A 19,160-nucleotide genomic window follows, 5' to 3' on the forward strand; every position below is an offset into this window, starting at 1 on the left:
TGAAGTTAAGGTCAAATAAATCTAATTTTAATTTATAAATGTAAATAAATGTTGATGTTTCTATATTGTATTTTGCAGACAAACCAGTTAAAATCTGGTTAGGTTCAGCATCTTACCTTGTTTCACAATGCACAGTGCTGCTGCTTTTCGTTTCTTCCTGAGGCCGTCACTATAGTGGGGTTTGGTCAAATTTATTTATAGAAATTGTCCAGAAACTATAATCTAGGGTAAACTCCAGCAACTAAAAAGAAACTGAGCAACGTGAGAGATGTTTGGTTTTTGTTTTCCCAGTAAAGATAAATATGTAACCCTGCCTTCCCAAGGAATGATTTAGTACTACTGACATAAGCATTTTGCCACTTAGGAATTTTCAGAGAATCTCAATCTAGTCATTAGCTATTTTCTGTGTAGTTTTTGACAGGCAGGATGCAGTCTTGAAATGATCACCCTTTTAGTCTTCAAACCCCTTAGTTCAGCACACTTGAGCATGCAATTGCGTTCCATTTAAATGAATAGGAGTTGTGTCCATATTTGAAATTAAGTACACTTTGAATTGGGATGCAAATTATTTCGCCTGAAACATTCTTTACAAAATGCTACTGTATAATATATTACTTACCCAGACCTGCAACAGAGGAGAGCACTCTTAATGATGGCACAATATGAGAAATGGTACATTGCAGTTGAGATTTGTTTGTCATATTGGTGATGGCACTTCCCATAATTTCCAAAAGGCAGAATTTCTTAAATACAGTGACTATCCTTGAGATGAAAATTGTGAAGGAGTGGAAGTTCTCACATCATTTGCATTTGAGTACTGTGGAAAAATCTGTGTTTTGCTGCAGCCTTCAGACTTTCACAAAGTAAACATTCATTTACAGCATGCATTTATTTGCAAAAGTAGCAGGTTTCATGTGTTGTACAGCAGCAGATTTTTTACATAGACCTCTTTAGGGAATGTTGGCATTCTGACCATCCAAAGCTCTCCTAGTGGTGTTCTCTTTATAATCATGAGAAACTGGGTGCCTGGATTTTTTGTTTTGTTAAAACACGCACAAATGAACACAGAAAATATAATACTTCAATGTTTATTATTTACTAGGTGATACTTGTAATTCACATTGGAAATATGGATCAGAACAGCTCTAAAAAGAATAATGTCAGCAAAGAATCTAGGTAGTAAGTTAGTAACTTCTAGCGTGTGTGTGTTTGGTTTTTGTTTTTTTTTAACTATGCTGATCTCAACTGGATATCTTCCAGTATCAGCAATATTTTGCTGCCTTGGGCTTTTTCTTTATAGTCCTTGTTTGGAAGACTTGCCCAGTAACAAGAAAGTGAGCACTGGAGGAATGAGACTGACGTTAACTGTACATTTTCAAATGGCCGCAAATTATGGGAAGGGAAAGCTATGTGTAAGAGAAAAGTGAAAGCTAACTTTGATTTTTAATTAGCACAGACTTTGTGGTTATATTTGGGAATTTGACAGGCAGATTCAATGTTTATATGTTAAGCAGTTTAAGTAGTGTTGCCCTTATTTTCAATTACACATATACTATTTCATGATGATTAACTTCTCAGATTCTGCCTTCCCCCCCTCCCCGATGTTATTACATGACTACTTGGACTGTTGGAAAACAGAACTGAAAATTTACTTTAGTATGGGCCACGTTCCTAACATTTTCCAGGTAGCCCATTTAGGGTCCTAAATGCATATTGTTTCTGATTCTTGCAGGCATATTCTGGTGGGATGGTAGATTTTCTTTTTTTTTTTTTCTTTTCTTTCTTCCCCCCGGCTTCTTGGTCAAAATTCACAGCTGCCTTGAGCCATGTCAAAATATCTGTTAGGTTGTAGGCTAGATACCATTCTCAATTTTTGTTCTCTACCAAAGAGCACTTGTATATCAAAACCAAATTGCTAAGTTTTGGTTAGCAGAATTTTATCATCTTTGGACATCTTGTCCGTTTGAAGAACGGTGCTGAATTTTTCCTTTGGGTTTTACTGTACTGATAGACCCAAGTTGATGAGCCATACATAGTATAGAATAAATGTTTGAACATCATTGGTGGAGATAATTGCTCTGTAATTGTGCAGTATGTTGGGTTGCAACTTACCTCCTGTATTTGAGTTAAAAATGAAGAGATCAGAATATCCAGGCTGGTTTTGTTTTAGGGAATAACTGATTACTGGCAAAGCAAGATAGCATTGCCAGTGAAATAATTGAGTCGCATTCGATGTGGAAGGAGGAATGTTATTTAGACATTAACTGTGGTGTTGAAATAATTCTGATGGAGACAGTTAAAACGATTCTGATGGAGACAGTTGAAACTATGTTATGAAGGCAAAGGACAGCAAAAGAAAAACTGGTTTTGGATAAGCTATTTAAGGTGAATGAAGACAGGAGAAACAGGTTGCCAGCAACAGACCAAGGAAAAAAAAAACACAAAACTAAACAAAAAACCAAATCCAAAAGGTTTTGAGATAGACATCTGATCTTGCTCTAAAGCGTGCCAGGACGTAAGACAAAAGCTGGATGAAGGACTGAAAAGGACAGCACCGCAGAGCAGTCAGTCAGCAGGATTATCAGTGTCGTAATATCTTGTTCATTATGACACAATCTGTGAGACTGAGGATGGTTTAGTGTATTGAATGTTTTTTAATACCATATGTTAATGTTTGAAAAATACCCGTAACATAGCTGATTATACTGAAGTGGATTAAAGAAGAGTATACAGCCCAATATGTAACAGCCCAATGCTGTTAAATATTTGACACTTGCTTAGTCTGCTTAGTATTTCATGAGACAAATAACCTTGCAAGTAAAAATACTCCTTACTAATAAATACTAATCATATGCTTTAATCTATCTGCATGCCTTTGGGCTCATCTTCTCTATCGAATTTAACAGCATGGCCGAAGATTTTTAATGTATCAAGTAATAATGAAAAAAATTGCCACCTGCAGTCTGTTGAAGACTTACTACCCTATGCACTTACTTATTGAAGCTCATGAAAGTTACAAAATTCTTTTCCTGAAGAACATATTGATCTATATGCTCTTGAAGACTTGGCATTTCATGTTCTCTATCAAATGGAAATACTTTTTAAGCTACATTAAAATATCCAACTAGAGTGGTGTTTTGAGAGAGAATTAAACGAAAAACATCTATTCCTTTTCTTTGGAAATTTGTCTCCATATTAATGTATCACAGGGCAAACCTAATTACCTATTCGACCTATAGTTTATTTGATCTGCATGCCTGAGTGTCCTACAATCAAATTTACTGAAGAGCTTCTTGCTTTTTTCTGCATTAAAACAATTGCCTTGAAGCAGCTAACAATTAAAAAATAAATGAGTTAACACTTTCTGCTAAGTGCTACCGTTTAAGTTGTAATATGCAATTAAAAACTACATTTTAATTTCTGTTCAATTACATTGACTTAAATAGTAATTTTAGCGTTATATTTATGAACCATTTAATTGTGACGTTTTTCCTCTGGCTTGCATGATGGAAAAGTAGACTTGATTTTGAGGATGCAGCAAGAAATAACCTTTTTTCCCCTCATGGTTTTCTGTAATGACAAACAGAAAAAGACAAAATTAGCTGATCTTTGTGTAAATATGACAGAACAATTTCATTTCAAAAGCCATAAAAATATGTCGTCGTTTGAATTATTTTTCATGTTTTTGAAAACTATCTACTTCATAGGAGGAATATTCAGGTTGCTTTAGGGTAATGTAGGTAGGGGTTTGGAACATTCCTGCATGTATTTGGTCATGTTAACAGCTATGGGTTAAAGAAAGCTTTGTATTAAGTCGCGAATCAAAGCCTGGTAGAACCTGCAGTGTGAAAACATCGATTGTAGAGCAGCGGCCTTTTTCAGGTATGTATTGCTAGAGACAGATGCTTTACTACATTTTGGCTTTATCTCCTTTTTTTTAAAAAAGAAAATGTCATTTGAGTTGATGCATTGCAAATAACTAGCTAACATATTTTTGTGTTAATACTAGAGGGATCTTGCTATGGAACAAGCTCCATATTGGAATGGATGAGGATTTTCTCATCCCCTCTGAACCCAACTCCCTCCAAGTTCTTTTAGCATGTGGAAAATCACTTCATTTGAAGCATTCTCTAACTTCCAGCCTAATCTTATGGTAAATTAACACCTGAGTGCTCATGTCCCACTTCTGTAATGTGTTAGTCTGTTATGTTTGTGTAACTGGGCATAGGGATGTGAACAGCATCAGAAAACCATTCTAGATTAAACAAAACAAAACCTGGCCTAAAAAGCTTGTTTGTTCATTTTATTTTCTAAAGCTGGATCTCTGTGTCTCTGGATGGACCTTATTTCATCCATTTGGTATCTCTTGCTTTTTTGATCTCTGAATAACACCGGAAGTTTATAGTCACCCTTCTGCCAGTAAACCTGGCTCTTTTTATGTCACTTCCAGTGGATGAGCTTCCAGCTTATGTATAAATTGAAGGGCTCGTGAACTTTATTTCATGCCATCCCATTTGTATTCCCAGATTCATAGAGTTCTAGGATCCTTGCCGAGAACCAGAATTTTAAAATATTTTTTTTCTGGTATCGAACCCTGATGTTATACAACAAGAGCTGTTTGTTTCATGAAAATTTATATCTTAGGGCTGGAATGAACCTTGAGAAATCTAGTTGTGTTTCCTCTTGTTAAACAAGTTCAGGTCTTATAATGACCTGTGCCTTAATTACATGCTGAATGTATCTCATTTTGGTGAGGAGACAGCAGCTTCACTGCCAAGAAGGGTTCTTAGTATCTCTTAATTAGACTATTGCTGGAGAAGTTATCACAGAACAGTCTTTCAATTCCTGTCCCGTCCTCATAACTTAGTGTCTTCATTGATACAGCAGTGTCAGCATGACTGGTGGATCCACTTAAGAAAGGATGAAGCATATAATGTAAGAACAAATACACTTTTTGTTCTGGGGTTTTCGAAGTTTGATGTGAGTGGGCTAGCAGGAGAAGGATGGCAATAAATTATGTGATGAGTATGTACTGAGAGATGTACTAGGAGAACTGTAGCTCCTGAAATGTCATCCCTCATGCCTGAGGAAGGATGGCCTCTGAAAACAAAACTCAAATTTACTAGAAGTGCAACAACAGATAGTAGAAGTTGTGCCTCCGTGTATACATTGTGACTGCATGGAGGATTTGTGGGATTTTGGATGCATTTCTACACTGACTTGGATAGATACTTTTTTTCCCCCTCAAGCCATGTAGAATTTTAAGAAATGTAACTTTGAAAAACCTTTTATTTTTGTTAATGATTTCCTAACCAATAAATTACTTATACCTTCACTCAAAATTTTTAATTGTTTTAATAGGGCTTTGTGATTTAGGATACAAGAATGGGCACAAATGTGAGTGTCCCTCTAAACATCAGGAAATACTTTTTTACTGTGAAAGCGACGGAGCGCTGACACAGGTTGCCCAGGAAGGTTGTGGAGTCTCCCTTCTTGGAGATAGGTATTCAAAAGCTCTCTGGTCATGGTCCTCAGCAACTGGCTCTAGGTGGCCCTGCTTGAGCAAAGTGTTGGACCAGATGACCCCCAGAGGTCCTTTCCAACCTCAACCATTCTGTGATTCTGTACTGTTAAGTGGTACGCATTTACTCATTGACTTCAACTCCATTCTCAAAGAATGCAAGGGTAATTTCCATTTTAATTGACTAAAAGAATTGTGAGAGAAACATCTTATTCATCAAATATAAGTTATATCTTTGCTGGTCAAGGAAAACTGAAATAGGAATGATTCTTCAAAACACCTATTAAAGAAAGCCGGGGTAGGAAGTTCATTAGTTAATTTAGGCTTCTGATACTATTTGGGGACTGTATAGGGAGTCATTATTCTCTAGCTTTAAATTAAGACATTTACACTCTAATAACTTTGCTCTTGGTTTTGTTTCCTTTTCATATATGCTCATTTTATCTGTGTTTTATGGAATTGTCTGTTTTATCTGTGATCTCTTTGAACCTTAGTGATCATGAAAGGGCTTTGGTATTTCAGTGAAGGCAACCAATACATGCTGCTGTTATATGACAATAACATCTTTAGAATGTAGACATCCATGGAAGATTTTCCTTTTTTATAAGCTAGTCAAAAAAAGAAAAAAATATTAATACATTTTTCAGAAGTGCTTAAATCACTGAGGGAGTAATTTTGATGAGAAGTCAGTAACTTTTACCTAAAACTATAATTGGTTATTGTAGGAATTCCAACCAATTAGTTTTGTTATACTCAATAGATAACAATTTTTTTTTAATTTATGTATTGCAGAGGTAGATTTGCAGACAACTGTATTGCTAGCAGAGCTTTACTTTAAATCTGGTATTTGTGCTGTTTTAACCAACAACAGCAATCATAGATGCCGGTAATCTTCTACTCCTGTAGTTTTGAGGGGAGATCACCAAAGGATTCTTCCCCAAAACTTCTCCTAGATACAAACCAGGATGTTGTAATTTATTTCGTAATTCTTTGGTGCCTTTACTGTGGCTGGCTGCCAGGTGCCCACCCAGTCACTCTCGCACTCCCTCTTTTTCCAGATGATGTAGCTTTAACTAGATGATCATTCATATCAATGACTAGTCATTAACAAGTTATTATTTTAGAGCAATTTCAGCTCTATTGACAAGAAAATATTTCTATTAAAGTAATTTAGAGATGTTTTTTGAAGTGTTCTTGTTCTTGCAAAACCTGGAAATTACTGTTCAGCATTGCTTCCCCCTATAGATTCTTTATGAAGAACTGGACCACTTTCAAAGAAAGTATTAGAAACTGTTCTTGGCTCTGAATTCTCGAAGTAGGAATAAATAATGAGTAGGAAAGGGGAGGAAAGATCAGCTCTGAGCAACTTTTTGTAATTTGGGGATTTCCGTGAAAAAAGGTGGAAAATAGACATAAAGAAAATTGTAGAAATTACTCAAGAGTTGGAAATTATATCTATGGGTACTTGGAGAGTGACCTTTTAACTTAGCAGATGCCTTGATGGGAGAAAATACTTGTTATAAAAGGGCCTCTCAGGCTGGGAGGAAGACACAGAAGGGCCAGTGTCTAGAAGCGAAAGCCAGAAACGTTGGAATGAACGTAGTATAATAGCAATCATCTTGTGAGTATATAGCTCATCCAGCGCTTCATTTTTAAGTCACCATTTGCCACCTTTTCTGCTAGGTGACTGATTGCTACTGTTTTTCGAGTATCTTCAACTTTCTGAGTATAGTCATAACTTTAAAAAATGGTCTTACTGCTTCACGTAGCTGGTTCTTAACTTGATTTATATTTACTTCTCATCCTCCTCCCCCGCTTTTTGTCTGTCTGTTAGAACACAAATTTTTCATTCTTAAGATATGGCTTATTATAAGTCTAGGAATAGCCTAGCAGCACCATGTAATGCTGCCAAAATTGGTGGTGGGAGAGTCTATTATTCACTCAGGCTTCCTGCTGAGGTTAAGTAAGCAATATATATATATAGATATATATATAGGTACATATAGATGCGCAGCTTAGGAATGAGAAAGCTGAATAATGATTCCTTTTGGACCTGCATTAGCTGTGAAACGTACTTGTAAATAAAGCTTTCAGTTGTGTAGATGTTTCTGAATAAATTTAAAAAAAAAAGTCAAAATCATGAATAATCACTATGGTAGCCAGTAGAAGAATCTCAAATATACCCATTTTACTGGAATTAAGTTATTCTTGTTTCAGACAAAAAAGTGAAGATATCTGCTTAATTGGGGGGAAAAAAGCTTCAGAAAGGGAAAGGATTATGCAAAAGAGCATAAGATTTGCAAGTCAAATGCAAATCCAAAAAAAGGTAAGCCCCAGAACAAAAAAAAATTGTTACTTTTTTCATAGAAAATAGGTGAAAGAACACTGCCAAGGGTTTTGTTGAAGTATTGGAGGATCAAAATATAGAGCGGTTTCAAGAAGATGCTCTGGCTAAAAGTCCTTTTCACCCACTTTACTGCAAAGGAGTTCAGGGACTTTTGGACATCATGTACTGAAGGCAAGTGGGAAGGGAGTGTTTGAGATTGAAGCATTCACCTGAAGTTCGTAAATAAAAAATTGCTTGGTACAATGGTCCTCACCATTAGTTGACCTAAAAAGAGATCTAATACTAAATCCATTTAATACTGCTGTTAATATTTCAGCAATTACTTAAATGAGCCTTGAAATGAGAGATGGAAATAGGGTACCAATTTTTGAGCTTTATTGGGAATTCTGGGAAATACAGACTGGTTAGCATGAATTCCATACCAGGTAATTTTTTTGAAATTATTAAATGAATGATACTATTAGATGGGCTGAATTTAAAATAATAATAAAAAGTCAGTGTGAATTTAAAGAAAAGTTACGCCTTATTATTAGAGCTTTACAGTGTGCTTGGATTGTTATAAAGCTTTTGACAGGTTCTGTCAGCAAGACTTCTTACAGAGACAAAGTAATGATAAGATGAAAGGGAAGATCTTCAGAGTAATGCTTAGTTAAAGAACAGGAAACATAAATTTTTGTTATTGCAAAATGTCACTAGAGGAGTTTCACGAATAACTGCAAGGATCTGTTCAGTACTGGAAATGGTGTATGGTGTGGTGAATTGCAAGGGGGGGGCTGCAGAATTATTCAGGGCAGCACTAATTTAAAATGTCTGTGAAATCCCCATTCTGAAACGGGCAAGGTCTAGAAAAATCTCTCCTGAGGGGTCCTATCTTTTCCTATGGACTCTCCTACTGCAGAAAAGATGTCTTCAACCATGTGTTTAGAGACTAAAGAAACCACACTGCTTACTGATAGTGTTTGGTGGGTTGTTTTTTTTTTCACTTTCTCCCTCCTATACTATGTGCAGAGCTGTAGAGCAGGGCTGAAAATATATCGGACAGAGAAATGAAAAGGCAGCAGGGTATGGTGAGTGAGAAACTGAATGTGTGTAAGAAGCTTAAAATGTTGATTCAAGAGCAAAAATGGGATGAGGAGAACGGACAACTTCATCATCGGTTTTGTAACAGAAATGGATTCAGCTTCATGCTTGGAAATGCTTGATCCAGGTTGGGGGCAGCTGTGAGGAAAAGAATCTCTGTCCTGGAACATTTGCTGCTGCAGGTGGTAGAAAACCTGATACTGAGAAAGGGGAAACTTCCTGGTTCTCTTCTTAGGTTCTCACTCTTCTCTAAGAGCTGTTGTCTACTTGCGTTATGTATATTGTTTAATATTTTAATGCTTTTAATGCTGAAGGCATTCCTGTGTGAGGAATAGTATAAACAAAAACGACTATGGTTAGGTTATTATCTTGACACACTTGTGATGTAAATGAAGGTAATTAGTTGTATCTTCATATTTACATGTCATTTCTTTGAAAAATTCTAAAATTAATCTCTAATGTTCCTTTAGACCTATGTAATATATTGTTTAAGATTAAATCATTTAAGTTACCCGGACCAGAGGATATGCAACAAAGAATTCAAAGAAAATTTAAGGATTAAATAATTCAATTAACTGTTTATTTTCTTGGGTGCCATTCTATTTATTTATTAAGTTGTCAGTGGAATTCAGGGACCTTTGCAGGCCTGTAAATCTGACATCTCTTTAGGGAAAACTATCAAAAACTGAAATAAAGAATAGAATTAATAAGCACCAGGTAAATACAACCTGCATGGAGTCCTGAACATTGCTTCTATAAAGGGAAGTCCTGCCTTAAACCCTCTGGACGTCTTTGAAGGATTAACAAATATGCAGGGAGAAGGTGGTCTGATTGATAAAGTCTGCTTGATTTTCCAGAAGGGTTTAACAAGGCTTGTAGGCTTTTGAGGAAAGAAAGCAGTCATGCGATAAGAGGAAGGATCTTTTCCCAGGTAAATAATTAGTTAAAGGTTGGGAAATGGAGGGTAGAAATAAATAGCTCTTTCAGTAGAGCACGGGTAGCAGTGGAGTTTGGCTGGGTTTCTGCTAGGAATCGTGCTGCTCAGTGTGTTCATGTAGTACATGATAATATGGTAAAAAGGTGAGCTGTAAGGTGAGAGAGTTTTATCAATGATAGTATTATTTGGAATAATGAAGATGAAAACAGACACTGAAGAACTGCAGAGTGATCTTACAAGTTTGTTTGCTTGGGCAATAAAAAAGGCAGAAAAACTTCCCAGTATGTAAATATGAAGTGATGCAAACGGTGATATACTGCATGACTGTCCTAACTTCACCCACAAGCTGCTGAGCTCTGAGCTGGCCATGATACATGAGGAGTGAGATCTTAGGAGGTATCAATGCTAGCTTCATTGAAAACATCAGCTCAGTATCATTCAAAAAACAACGCAAATGTTAGAAATTGTGAAGAAAGAAATAGAGAGCAAAACAGAAGAATCCTTATGCCACTGTATAAACTTATGATTGATCCTGCTGCATGCAGTTTGGTACCTTGTTTCAAAGATGTTGGTTACAATGGAATTGCAGGTGGTTTGGAAAAGGGCATCATGGACAGTATTATGCATAAAATAGCTTTTACATAAGAAACCTGGCGACTAGACTAGGACTTTTTAGCCAGGAAGAGACAATTTATGAGGGAATACTGTAGGAGGATATTTTGAACAAAGTTGTAAGTGACATGGAAGTCAGTAGATGTAGACTATTTGATGGTTCGTCACTCAAAACGAAGAGCTAGGTGTCAGCAAAGCCAGCAGGAGCCAGGTTCAAAACAGACAAAATAAGGCGATTCCTTGTATAACAGGTAGCAGATGTGTGCAACTCCTCAGGAAGATGATGTTGCAAATCCAGAAAGTTTACATAGTTTCGGGGAGTCTGGACAAAATGTTGAAAGAGAGACTCATTGAGGATTACTAAATAGATAAAATATACCGGCATACAGAAATTCCTTGAGCTGAAAATAATTGGATTTAGGGAAAATATTAGGGGAAATATAGGTAACCTATATGCTTGCCTTCCTCTTAGTATCTGCATGCGGCCCCTGTTTTTTCAAAGCAGAGTGGGACTGGAAAGGATGAATGATAAATATAGTCCTTCTTGTTATCACAAAGCATGCGGTAAAGTTTTCTGCAGCTGCACTCCCTGAGCACAAATGATGACCTTGCTGGCCTACCTTGACCATTGGTCTGAAACAGTATTGTTGCCCTAATGGTTTTGTTGGCTCAATTAATAAAAAATTGTACTGGTGGAAACAGGATTTGAAGGAGCCAAGGGTTGCATGAACACGTTGTGGCTTTGAATCTGAGTTCAGATCCTTAATACCCCTTAGCAGGTCTTTAGAGCTTCACAAGAGATCTTTAGAACTGTAGCAGATCCTTAGTCTTCACCCACAGCTGGATGACAATGCCAGATGTGTATTTAGACTTGATAAAACAAGACTGACTTCAGACTTCCTGTAGGTAAACCAAGAAATTATAAGAATATGGAAGAATAATGCCCAACAGTATGGGCAAGACATTAAATCAGGAATACTTCTACATTCTGGTCTTACAGTTACTGGATAGAAACACCACCTTCTCATAAAGTAAATGTATCCTGAATGGCAAAACTCTCTGGGATTTTGCTAGGACCCTTGTTCTGCAAACGTTTGCACAGGTATTTTTAAATAGATGCTGCCTCATGGTTTATTTGCAAGATCATGGACTAGACATGCTCAAATCAGTGAATCAACAAAATTAGCATAGCACAGAGTCCTAGCCAGATTAAAAACATTATCCAAACTTCCATACAACAGTGATTTTAATTGAATCTACAGTATATTGATGACAGGAAGAAATGGTCTAAAGCTAAAATTTAATCTAAAAAAATCCAATTATCTTATATTGTCAAATCAATATAAATAACTTTTAAAGTTTCTGTATAAACTCTCAAAATACTAGCCACTTCCCAATTTTATCAATAAAGGGGTATATAGTTTTATACTTATTAATGTTAACAAGTCGAAACAAGTAAGACTGTTTTTTTGAAATACATGCTTTATTGTCTAAAAATTTGCTTTTAATGTAATTGAAAATAGAGCAGCTCATATTTAAAAACATCCTAATAGTGTAAAACTGTCATGCTGAAAAGGGTGGTATGGAGTAGCTAAGTGCAGATACACACGTAAGAGTGATGATAAGCAATAAACCACATTAATATTTCTTTTCTATAGAAGGTGCGTAGTGGTTTGGGTGAACTAAGTCTTCAATATTACCAGCTATGTATGATAAACCAGGTTAAAGGATTATTATTTGTGGGAATGCTATGAATTTTTCGTATCAACACTTACAGTTTATTTTCATTTTAAAGACTGTAGACTGTAACTCTGTACTTTTAATTTTGTATTCAGTCTGGGGAGTTAATCTCAGAACGGGGCTCTTTTGATGCAAAATCTGAATGCTTGCGTAGTAACAACAGCTGTCCCCTCACCATGTGGTGTCTTCCATTGCTTTACTGTAGAGATGAATTTTTGGCGCAGTGTTTCAGTAATATTGGACACACATGGTTTTAGGTGACAAAGCAGTATGTTTATGCATTCATTTGACTCTCACAGTTACAGTTGGCTACAGATTAGAACAGGGAGAATACATTCACACCATGACCACCCTCATAGCTGCTTGTAGTAGTTGGATCACAGTAGGCGCTGTTGCATCTAAAGACACAATTAACTGTTGCTGAGGAATTGCAAATTCACAAAAGCTCTTTACAGATGCAGCAGTCGAGAGTGGATTTTCTAAAAGCTTTTTCAAAGATTTTCCAAATTTGTAAATGTTTTAGATCTTCGCCTTCTAAAATTACTGTCAGCTTGAAATAAGATTAACAAGTTGATATTTTAATATAGCTAATTAATTCTTGTGCTGTGAATTAACTATATAATTAGCTACAGATCTACAGAATGATTATAGTTTTGTCTATTACTTAGGAAGATAACCTTAGGACTTCTGTAATATTTACAAATGGTTAGTAAAGTTTCGAGCACATAGGAAAAGCAAAGTCTGAAAACAAAACTTAACCAGAAAGCTTCTGATGAGTGTACATCACTGAAAAGATCATCTTGATTTCCGTGTGTAATTGCTTAGATATGCTTTGGGGTATGGTAAGACAGAATAGCTGTGAATTCACTTTAAAAAAAAAAAACAAAACCAAAAACAAACCCCAAAAAACCCCCACGAAACAACACCAACACCCCCCAAACAGCAAAAAAAAACCCCACAAAGTTTTAATACAAATTAAATAGAAAATCACAGTACACTGTATATTAAGGCTAATTTTGAAATATGAAATTTGACTAGTTTTTGAACAAAAGGGTTTTAACCAAAAATCTTAGAAGAATTCATTATTTAAATTACAGTGATGAAAATTTTTATAAGTAGAAATCAAGTACCCCAAATCTTCCCTTCAAAAATCTCCGAGAGATATTTCAGTATAAAATATATCTGTGGAGTATAATACAATAAATAGATAAGTGGAGTGGATTAACTTGTTTAATGCAGTAAAAGTAATAAGGTTATTGTGCAATGTGGAGTTTTTTCTAAGTATTTATCATTTCTTCTGTAGGCCAGAGTGTAATTGTATGATAATGCATGTAATATATCTGTGAGATTTCTCATATACACACACATTATTTAAGCATCTTGCGTTTGAGTCATCATAGATAATTCATTTTTTACTTGTATGAAAAAACTATCCGAATATGAATGTCTGGGGCTTTCAGCATTGAATAAAGGACTACATGGATCCAAACCAGGACGATTGATGAAATCCTTGCTACTATTGGCTATTATTTACTGTCTTTTAAGTGGCAGGTTGTATTTATGCCAATTTATCTGCTTCAGGGAACACTCTTGATAGCAGAACAAAGTGAATAAAAGTAGTTTGCTTTGCAAATGAATGCAAATGGTGGAGCCTTTCGGGAAGCCCTTTAACAGGAGCACTGCACTTTGATTATGAGTGAAGCTGCCATTTGGACATGGTGAAAAGAGCACGCTTGAACCATTGATTGGGGGAGACAGTAAAAAGTCAGGCAGGGCCCCGTGAAGCTGGCGGTGCGGCAGGCGGATGTCAGTGTGGTTAGAGCACAGTGGGAGAATGACAGCCAGGATTAGTGTCAGGGAGAAGCTTTGCTGTAGTTGTGGAGATGGTCCCTGGGGTCACTCACCTCTGACTGTTGTTCTCTGCTGATGGCTCTGTAATGCAAACTGCTTGATACGCGCCCGTTCATTATCGGAAATGGTGATTAGAAGAGGTATGTCATAAAGAATTCCTTAAAAATAAGTAAAACGGCAAACTGCTGATGGTAACAAAGATTTGGCTCTGCAGTCATTGCCAAAGATGCTGCAAATGTCGAAGGCGGTTACTGCGTCTTGCCTTCCAAGGCAAGCAAAATTTTGTGCCTTAAACTGCTCTAATTGTGTGCTCCTTGCTTTGTTCGCTTTTATTTGGCTGTTATGAAGACAGTTATTTTTAACAGATTGTCTTACGTAGCTAGAGCAAACATTTTTTTATAGCTTTTGGTTATTGGGTGGTAGAAACATCCGGTTTGGTTTTGTGGCATAACAGTGTTTTGTGGGCGGAAGGGGTGTTCTTTAATAGTCTTAATGGAATATTAGAATCAACAGATTTCATTCCTGAATCATCCCAGAATGCTAAAACATAGGATGATTACAGTAACAAAAGCCGAAATTACTGTTCTATTTAGAGCCTTTTTTTAAGTTGTAAAAAATCTGAAAATGAGGATATTTTCTTTGTCTTTGCTGAAAAAATCTTACATGTGCAATTAAATAAATGTCTGAAACTTCCCATTTTAAACTGTGATTTAATCTTTAAGTTTTGCTGTTTTTTATCTTTACTGCATTTTATAGTGTTATGTATATTGTATAAATGTTGATAGAAATTAAATGTGTTAGTGTATATAATATACAAAATGTGGTTTTCTGAGCATTAAGGATTTTTAATATCTTACTATTGCTCTATTGTTTTTATCTGCTTTCAGCAACAGCACAAGGAGATGGTACCCAGATACTTGAAGCTATTAAGTTTTTGGTTTACATGATTTGATTAATTCATTTGAAGGTTATTTTTTTTTTTCAAGTATATTACCTCACAAAAATATGTCCAATATCCCAGAGTGTAATGAATGTTTTACAAATGTTTTACAGGCACCCGAATGGACAGAGGAGGACCTCGGCCAGCTGACAAGAAGTATGGTTAAGTTCCCAGGGGGGACCCCAGGTCGATGGGAAAAGATTGCTCACGAATTGGGTCGATCAGTGGCAGATGTGAGTTCACTCAGATTTGCATTGTATAGAGAGTGACAAACCAGAACAAGACAGGCAGTGTAGAAGGCAGACGTATATGGGGGCCGACATTGTCTTTTGAGAGAGGCTACAATCCTTTTAGGACCTGGAAGTGAACCATTAACTAACTATGCAAGAAGCAGATGTCAGCCACTCTCTCCCTCCGCAATTAACAGCTGTAACTGATCAGCTGGGTGGGGGATTCTGGTGCTTGCAGACTTGAGCTACTGTAACCCAATAACAGAAAAACAATGCACTTCGAGTTTTGTAGCAACCTCCTTTCACTGCTAAGCGAATGCTTGTGTGACTTGGTTAAAGATTACGTTTCTGTTTCAAGCCAGTCCTTAAAAAATGTAGATGAGCTAATGGTGTTTAGACAGGTGGTTTCCATTAATTAAGCTGAAATATCTTTGCAAACTTTAAAACGAGTTATACATATGATACTGTTTCAGTCCCCTTTTCTGGATTATAGCGTGGTTAATAATGATACTGTGTAAAATGATTAACATCCTTGTTAATTCATATTTTATAGTATTGTACCAGATATCAAAGAAAGCTTGTACTTACGGTTTTTAAGTGTTATGGTCTTAAAACCCTTAGGGGCTAGGCTGTAAAAGACTTTTCCTTTTCAAGCAGTAGATCACCAGAACATGATGTAGTGTCTGCTGAGGACCATTTGAAAGCCTTTTCAGCTGACCCTATTTTATAGGCTCTGGAGGGGTTAATGAGAATAATGTTTAAATCTGTTGATGTACATTTTGAGATTAGATGGTCTTTATTTATTATATTTCAGGAATTATATTAAATAATGAGAAACAAACCCTCTGGCTAAAGTGAAATGTGACCCCTTATAGCCTTCTGGGTAATTTGCGTACTTAAGTGGTTTTTTTTCCCTGTTGATATAATCACAAAAAGATATTTTTAGAAGTTATTTTTAAAGATTTAATGCATCGATACAGTTCTGTTACTCACATATACTAGAAAGTAAGCCATTTGCATTCTTACCATTTTAGAACAACACATTATTTGCAAATAAGTGGATGTAAACAAGAAGTTACTAACCTGCTAAGCAAATGAAACTGTCCTTGTTTATTCTGTTCAGTGTTGTTTGTCATAATCCTGATGTATTCATACTACTGAAGTGGAGGGACTTTATTAAAAAGAGGCTACATTTTACTGAGCAGATATCAATAGCAAAAATATTTCACATGGCTTGGTAGTATGCAGTGTCCATGGGAAAGATCTTTTGGAGAAAATGATTAATTTGCTTGTTACTGATCATACAAACATGCGGAATGCTTCCACATATACCCATCACAAAGCTAACGCTATCTTAACGCTGCCTTTTGCACCTATTTTCTGCTTTATTCCTTGAAGCAGGTGTAAAAACATTGTTTATTAAGAATCCTTTGCATAGTATATTTGGCCACCATACTTGCCTACATCCGGTACTGGAAGGAAAAAATGAAGCTTGTTTGCTTCTTCCCTTAGCAAGAAGTCCTGAGCAACATGCTCTTGGATGTTGGAATTGGACAGAGAGTGGATTGGACAGAGAAATGAAAAAAAGGCATATATTCTAAGAGCTGTCACTTTCTTGTATGAAAAAAGGAATTTTCAGGGATGTTTATGTGTAGAGAAAGTTCTGAGTGTAATCCTTTTTACTTCAGTGACTTCCAAGAATGTGATTTAATGTATATGTTTTCCACACGAGTTTTTGCTTCTCCAAAAATTTCCCACTGCTGATAATGCTAGGTCATCTTTCCTGACACAGGCGGCTTATTAGAGTTTCTGCTACTTTTATCATTGCATGCACAGAGTTACACTGGTTAGGTTTTAAAAGGAAACACTTAAGCTAAAGCTTCCTGGAAACTTCGCTGAATCTCAAAACTGTTATTGCATCAGCATCAGGAATGTTGAAACTGAGAACTACTTCAGATATATCTATTCAGCTATTGAACAAGATGTATAGCATATCCTTTATATTTGTTGAAGGTGACATAGAATAGCATCTAAATTTACAGCAAGGATTCTTATTTTACTTGGGGATCAGCATAGTTGAATAAGAAATGTTACGCTAAAGCTGCAGGAAAAACTTGTCGTTTTGTTCAACTTTGTGCACAGAAAAAGAGGTGTTTGCATTGCAGGCAGGGTTCGCCACCCAAACAACTGGTCCCTGTTTCCACTGGGAGGAGTGCAGGAGGATAAGTTTTGGTGTATGAGGTGCCGTTTTGAAATAGCTTGTGTAGCAGTTTGGGAATCCCTTGCTTTAACTTTAGTCAAGCCAGAGATAGTTTGAAGTGTCTGTTATCTGGCAAATGCACTAGATATTAAAAAACAAAAACATTGAAGGGTAAATTTGCATATTTTTTTTCCAACATTTTCTGTGACAGCAAATACCTCTTAAAAACTTGAGACCACTTGCTGCTTGCTTCTTCTCCTGTAAAGGACCAAAAGCAGTAAGGCTTGGTTTTCCTTTCACAGCTAGAGAACTATAGTAGAAAAGATTGACAAGGTACGATGTGCTTGTTTCCATGTGACTTTAAGCGTTCAAGCCCTTCTTAATAGTAGGTTAGCTAAATAGCTGTTAGTAAAAACAGTTCAGAATAATCCAGTCCAAAATGATCTCTCTATTGTTGCTTCTGTCTCAAAGCCTTCTTCCTCAGCAAAAAAAAAGCTTAGAAAAATATTTCAATACTTTTTGAAGAATAAGCTGAAACAATTCATATATAGCAGAAGAGCATCAGTGAAATTCACTCCCTCTAATCACCCCAAAAAATTTCCATTTTAATTTGTCTTTAACTTCTTCCTTCTTTTTATAGTTCTACATCAAACTATATTCATTTCCACTGGCAGTTTTTAAGCAGGATGAAGTGACTTGAGAAGAGTGTTCTTGGCTTTTGTGAACTTTTCAGCTTCATGGTGTTGTTTTAACTTAGTTTTGTGAGTTCATTTGTTTTGGAGGTTTTTTTAATATTTTTATGAATTTTCGTCCTGGCATTATGTTAATGAGTTTTCGAACAGTAAGAAGCCAAGTTTCTCATGCTTGGAGCATTAATACTGCTTTTTCTCATATGAAGAAGGCCCAAAAAGTTTGTGTCCCCAGAGAGATTTATTCAGCTTGGAAAAATCTTCCTTGATTTTGCTAGAACATGACTTTGATACGCCAGAACCTGGTGAGCACATGTAAATCTTAGAAAGCCAAGAGGAACTGAAAGTATAATGGAAGATTAGTAGAATTCAGAAAGGTCAGGACAAATTAGAAAAATTAGATGCAAAAAATAAGGTGAAATTAAAAAGACAGTATATGCAAGGCCACACAGCAAAATGCTGATCAGGTTCACAAATAAAAGATGCCACACAACTGGGTAGGGGTAGCTTAAAAAGCAGGAGGAATGTGGAGATAATGAGCTAGACACAAGTCAACAAATAGTGAGCTGTTACGAAAAAGGCAAGCGTCTTCCTGAGAATATACCAACAGGGGGATGGTAAACCTGCATCTACATCCTGAGTTTGTGCCTGGTTTTCAGTACTGCACTCACACACGCGATTCAATATAAATAGTCCAGATGAGAATAAAGAGAATAATAGGTCTCTAAAGTGTTACCGACAAGGAAAGATTGTAAAGGAATTCATGTTGTTGAAGTGAAAGAAAATATGAACTGAGAATGTAAGTATTCAACTACATAAAAGGAGAGCTGTAAAGAGGAATGCATCGCTTTTATAAGGCAAAAAGTAATTACCCCAGATTTTATCACAGGCTGCAGAGTTAGGCATCGAGGGGCAAAGAATTACAATGGAGATGATAAAGCTGTGGAATAAGCTGCTGTGAAGTCTCCACGTTTGTGGGCCTTTAAGAACAGGTTAGACGACATCTGGGAGAA

General features: G+C 36.2%; 1 protein-coding gene across 1 annotated transcript in view; it reads left to right on the forward strand.

Annotated features, from left to right (window-relative positions):
* Positions 1-19,160, forward strand: part of DNAJC1 (DnaJ heat shock protein family (Hsp40) member C1) — a 109,909-nt gene that overhangs the window by 78,470 nt on the left and 12,279 nt on the right. Inside the window, exon 9 of the mRNA XM_074574497.1 lies at positions 15,142-15,261. Within this exon, the coding sequence (XP_074430598.1) occupies positions 15,142-15,261 (120 nt within the window). The remainder of the gene's footprint in view (positions 1-15,141; positions 15,262-19,160) is intronic.

This window comes from Larus michahellis, chromosome 2, assembly GCF_964199755.1.
Source record: "Larus michahellis chromosome 2, bLarMic1.1, whole genome shotgun sequence".
In the NCBI taxonomy this organism is placed as follows: Eukaryota; Metazoa; Chordata; class Aves; order Charadriiformes; family Laridae; genus Larus; species Larus michahellis.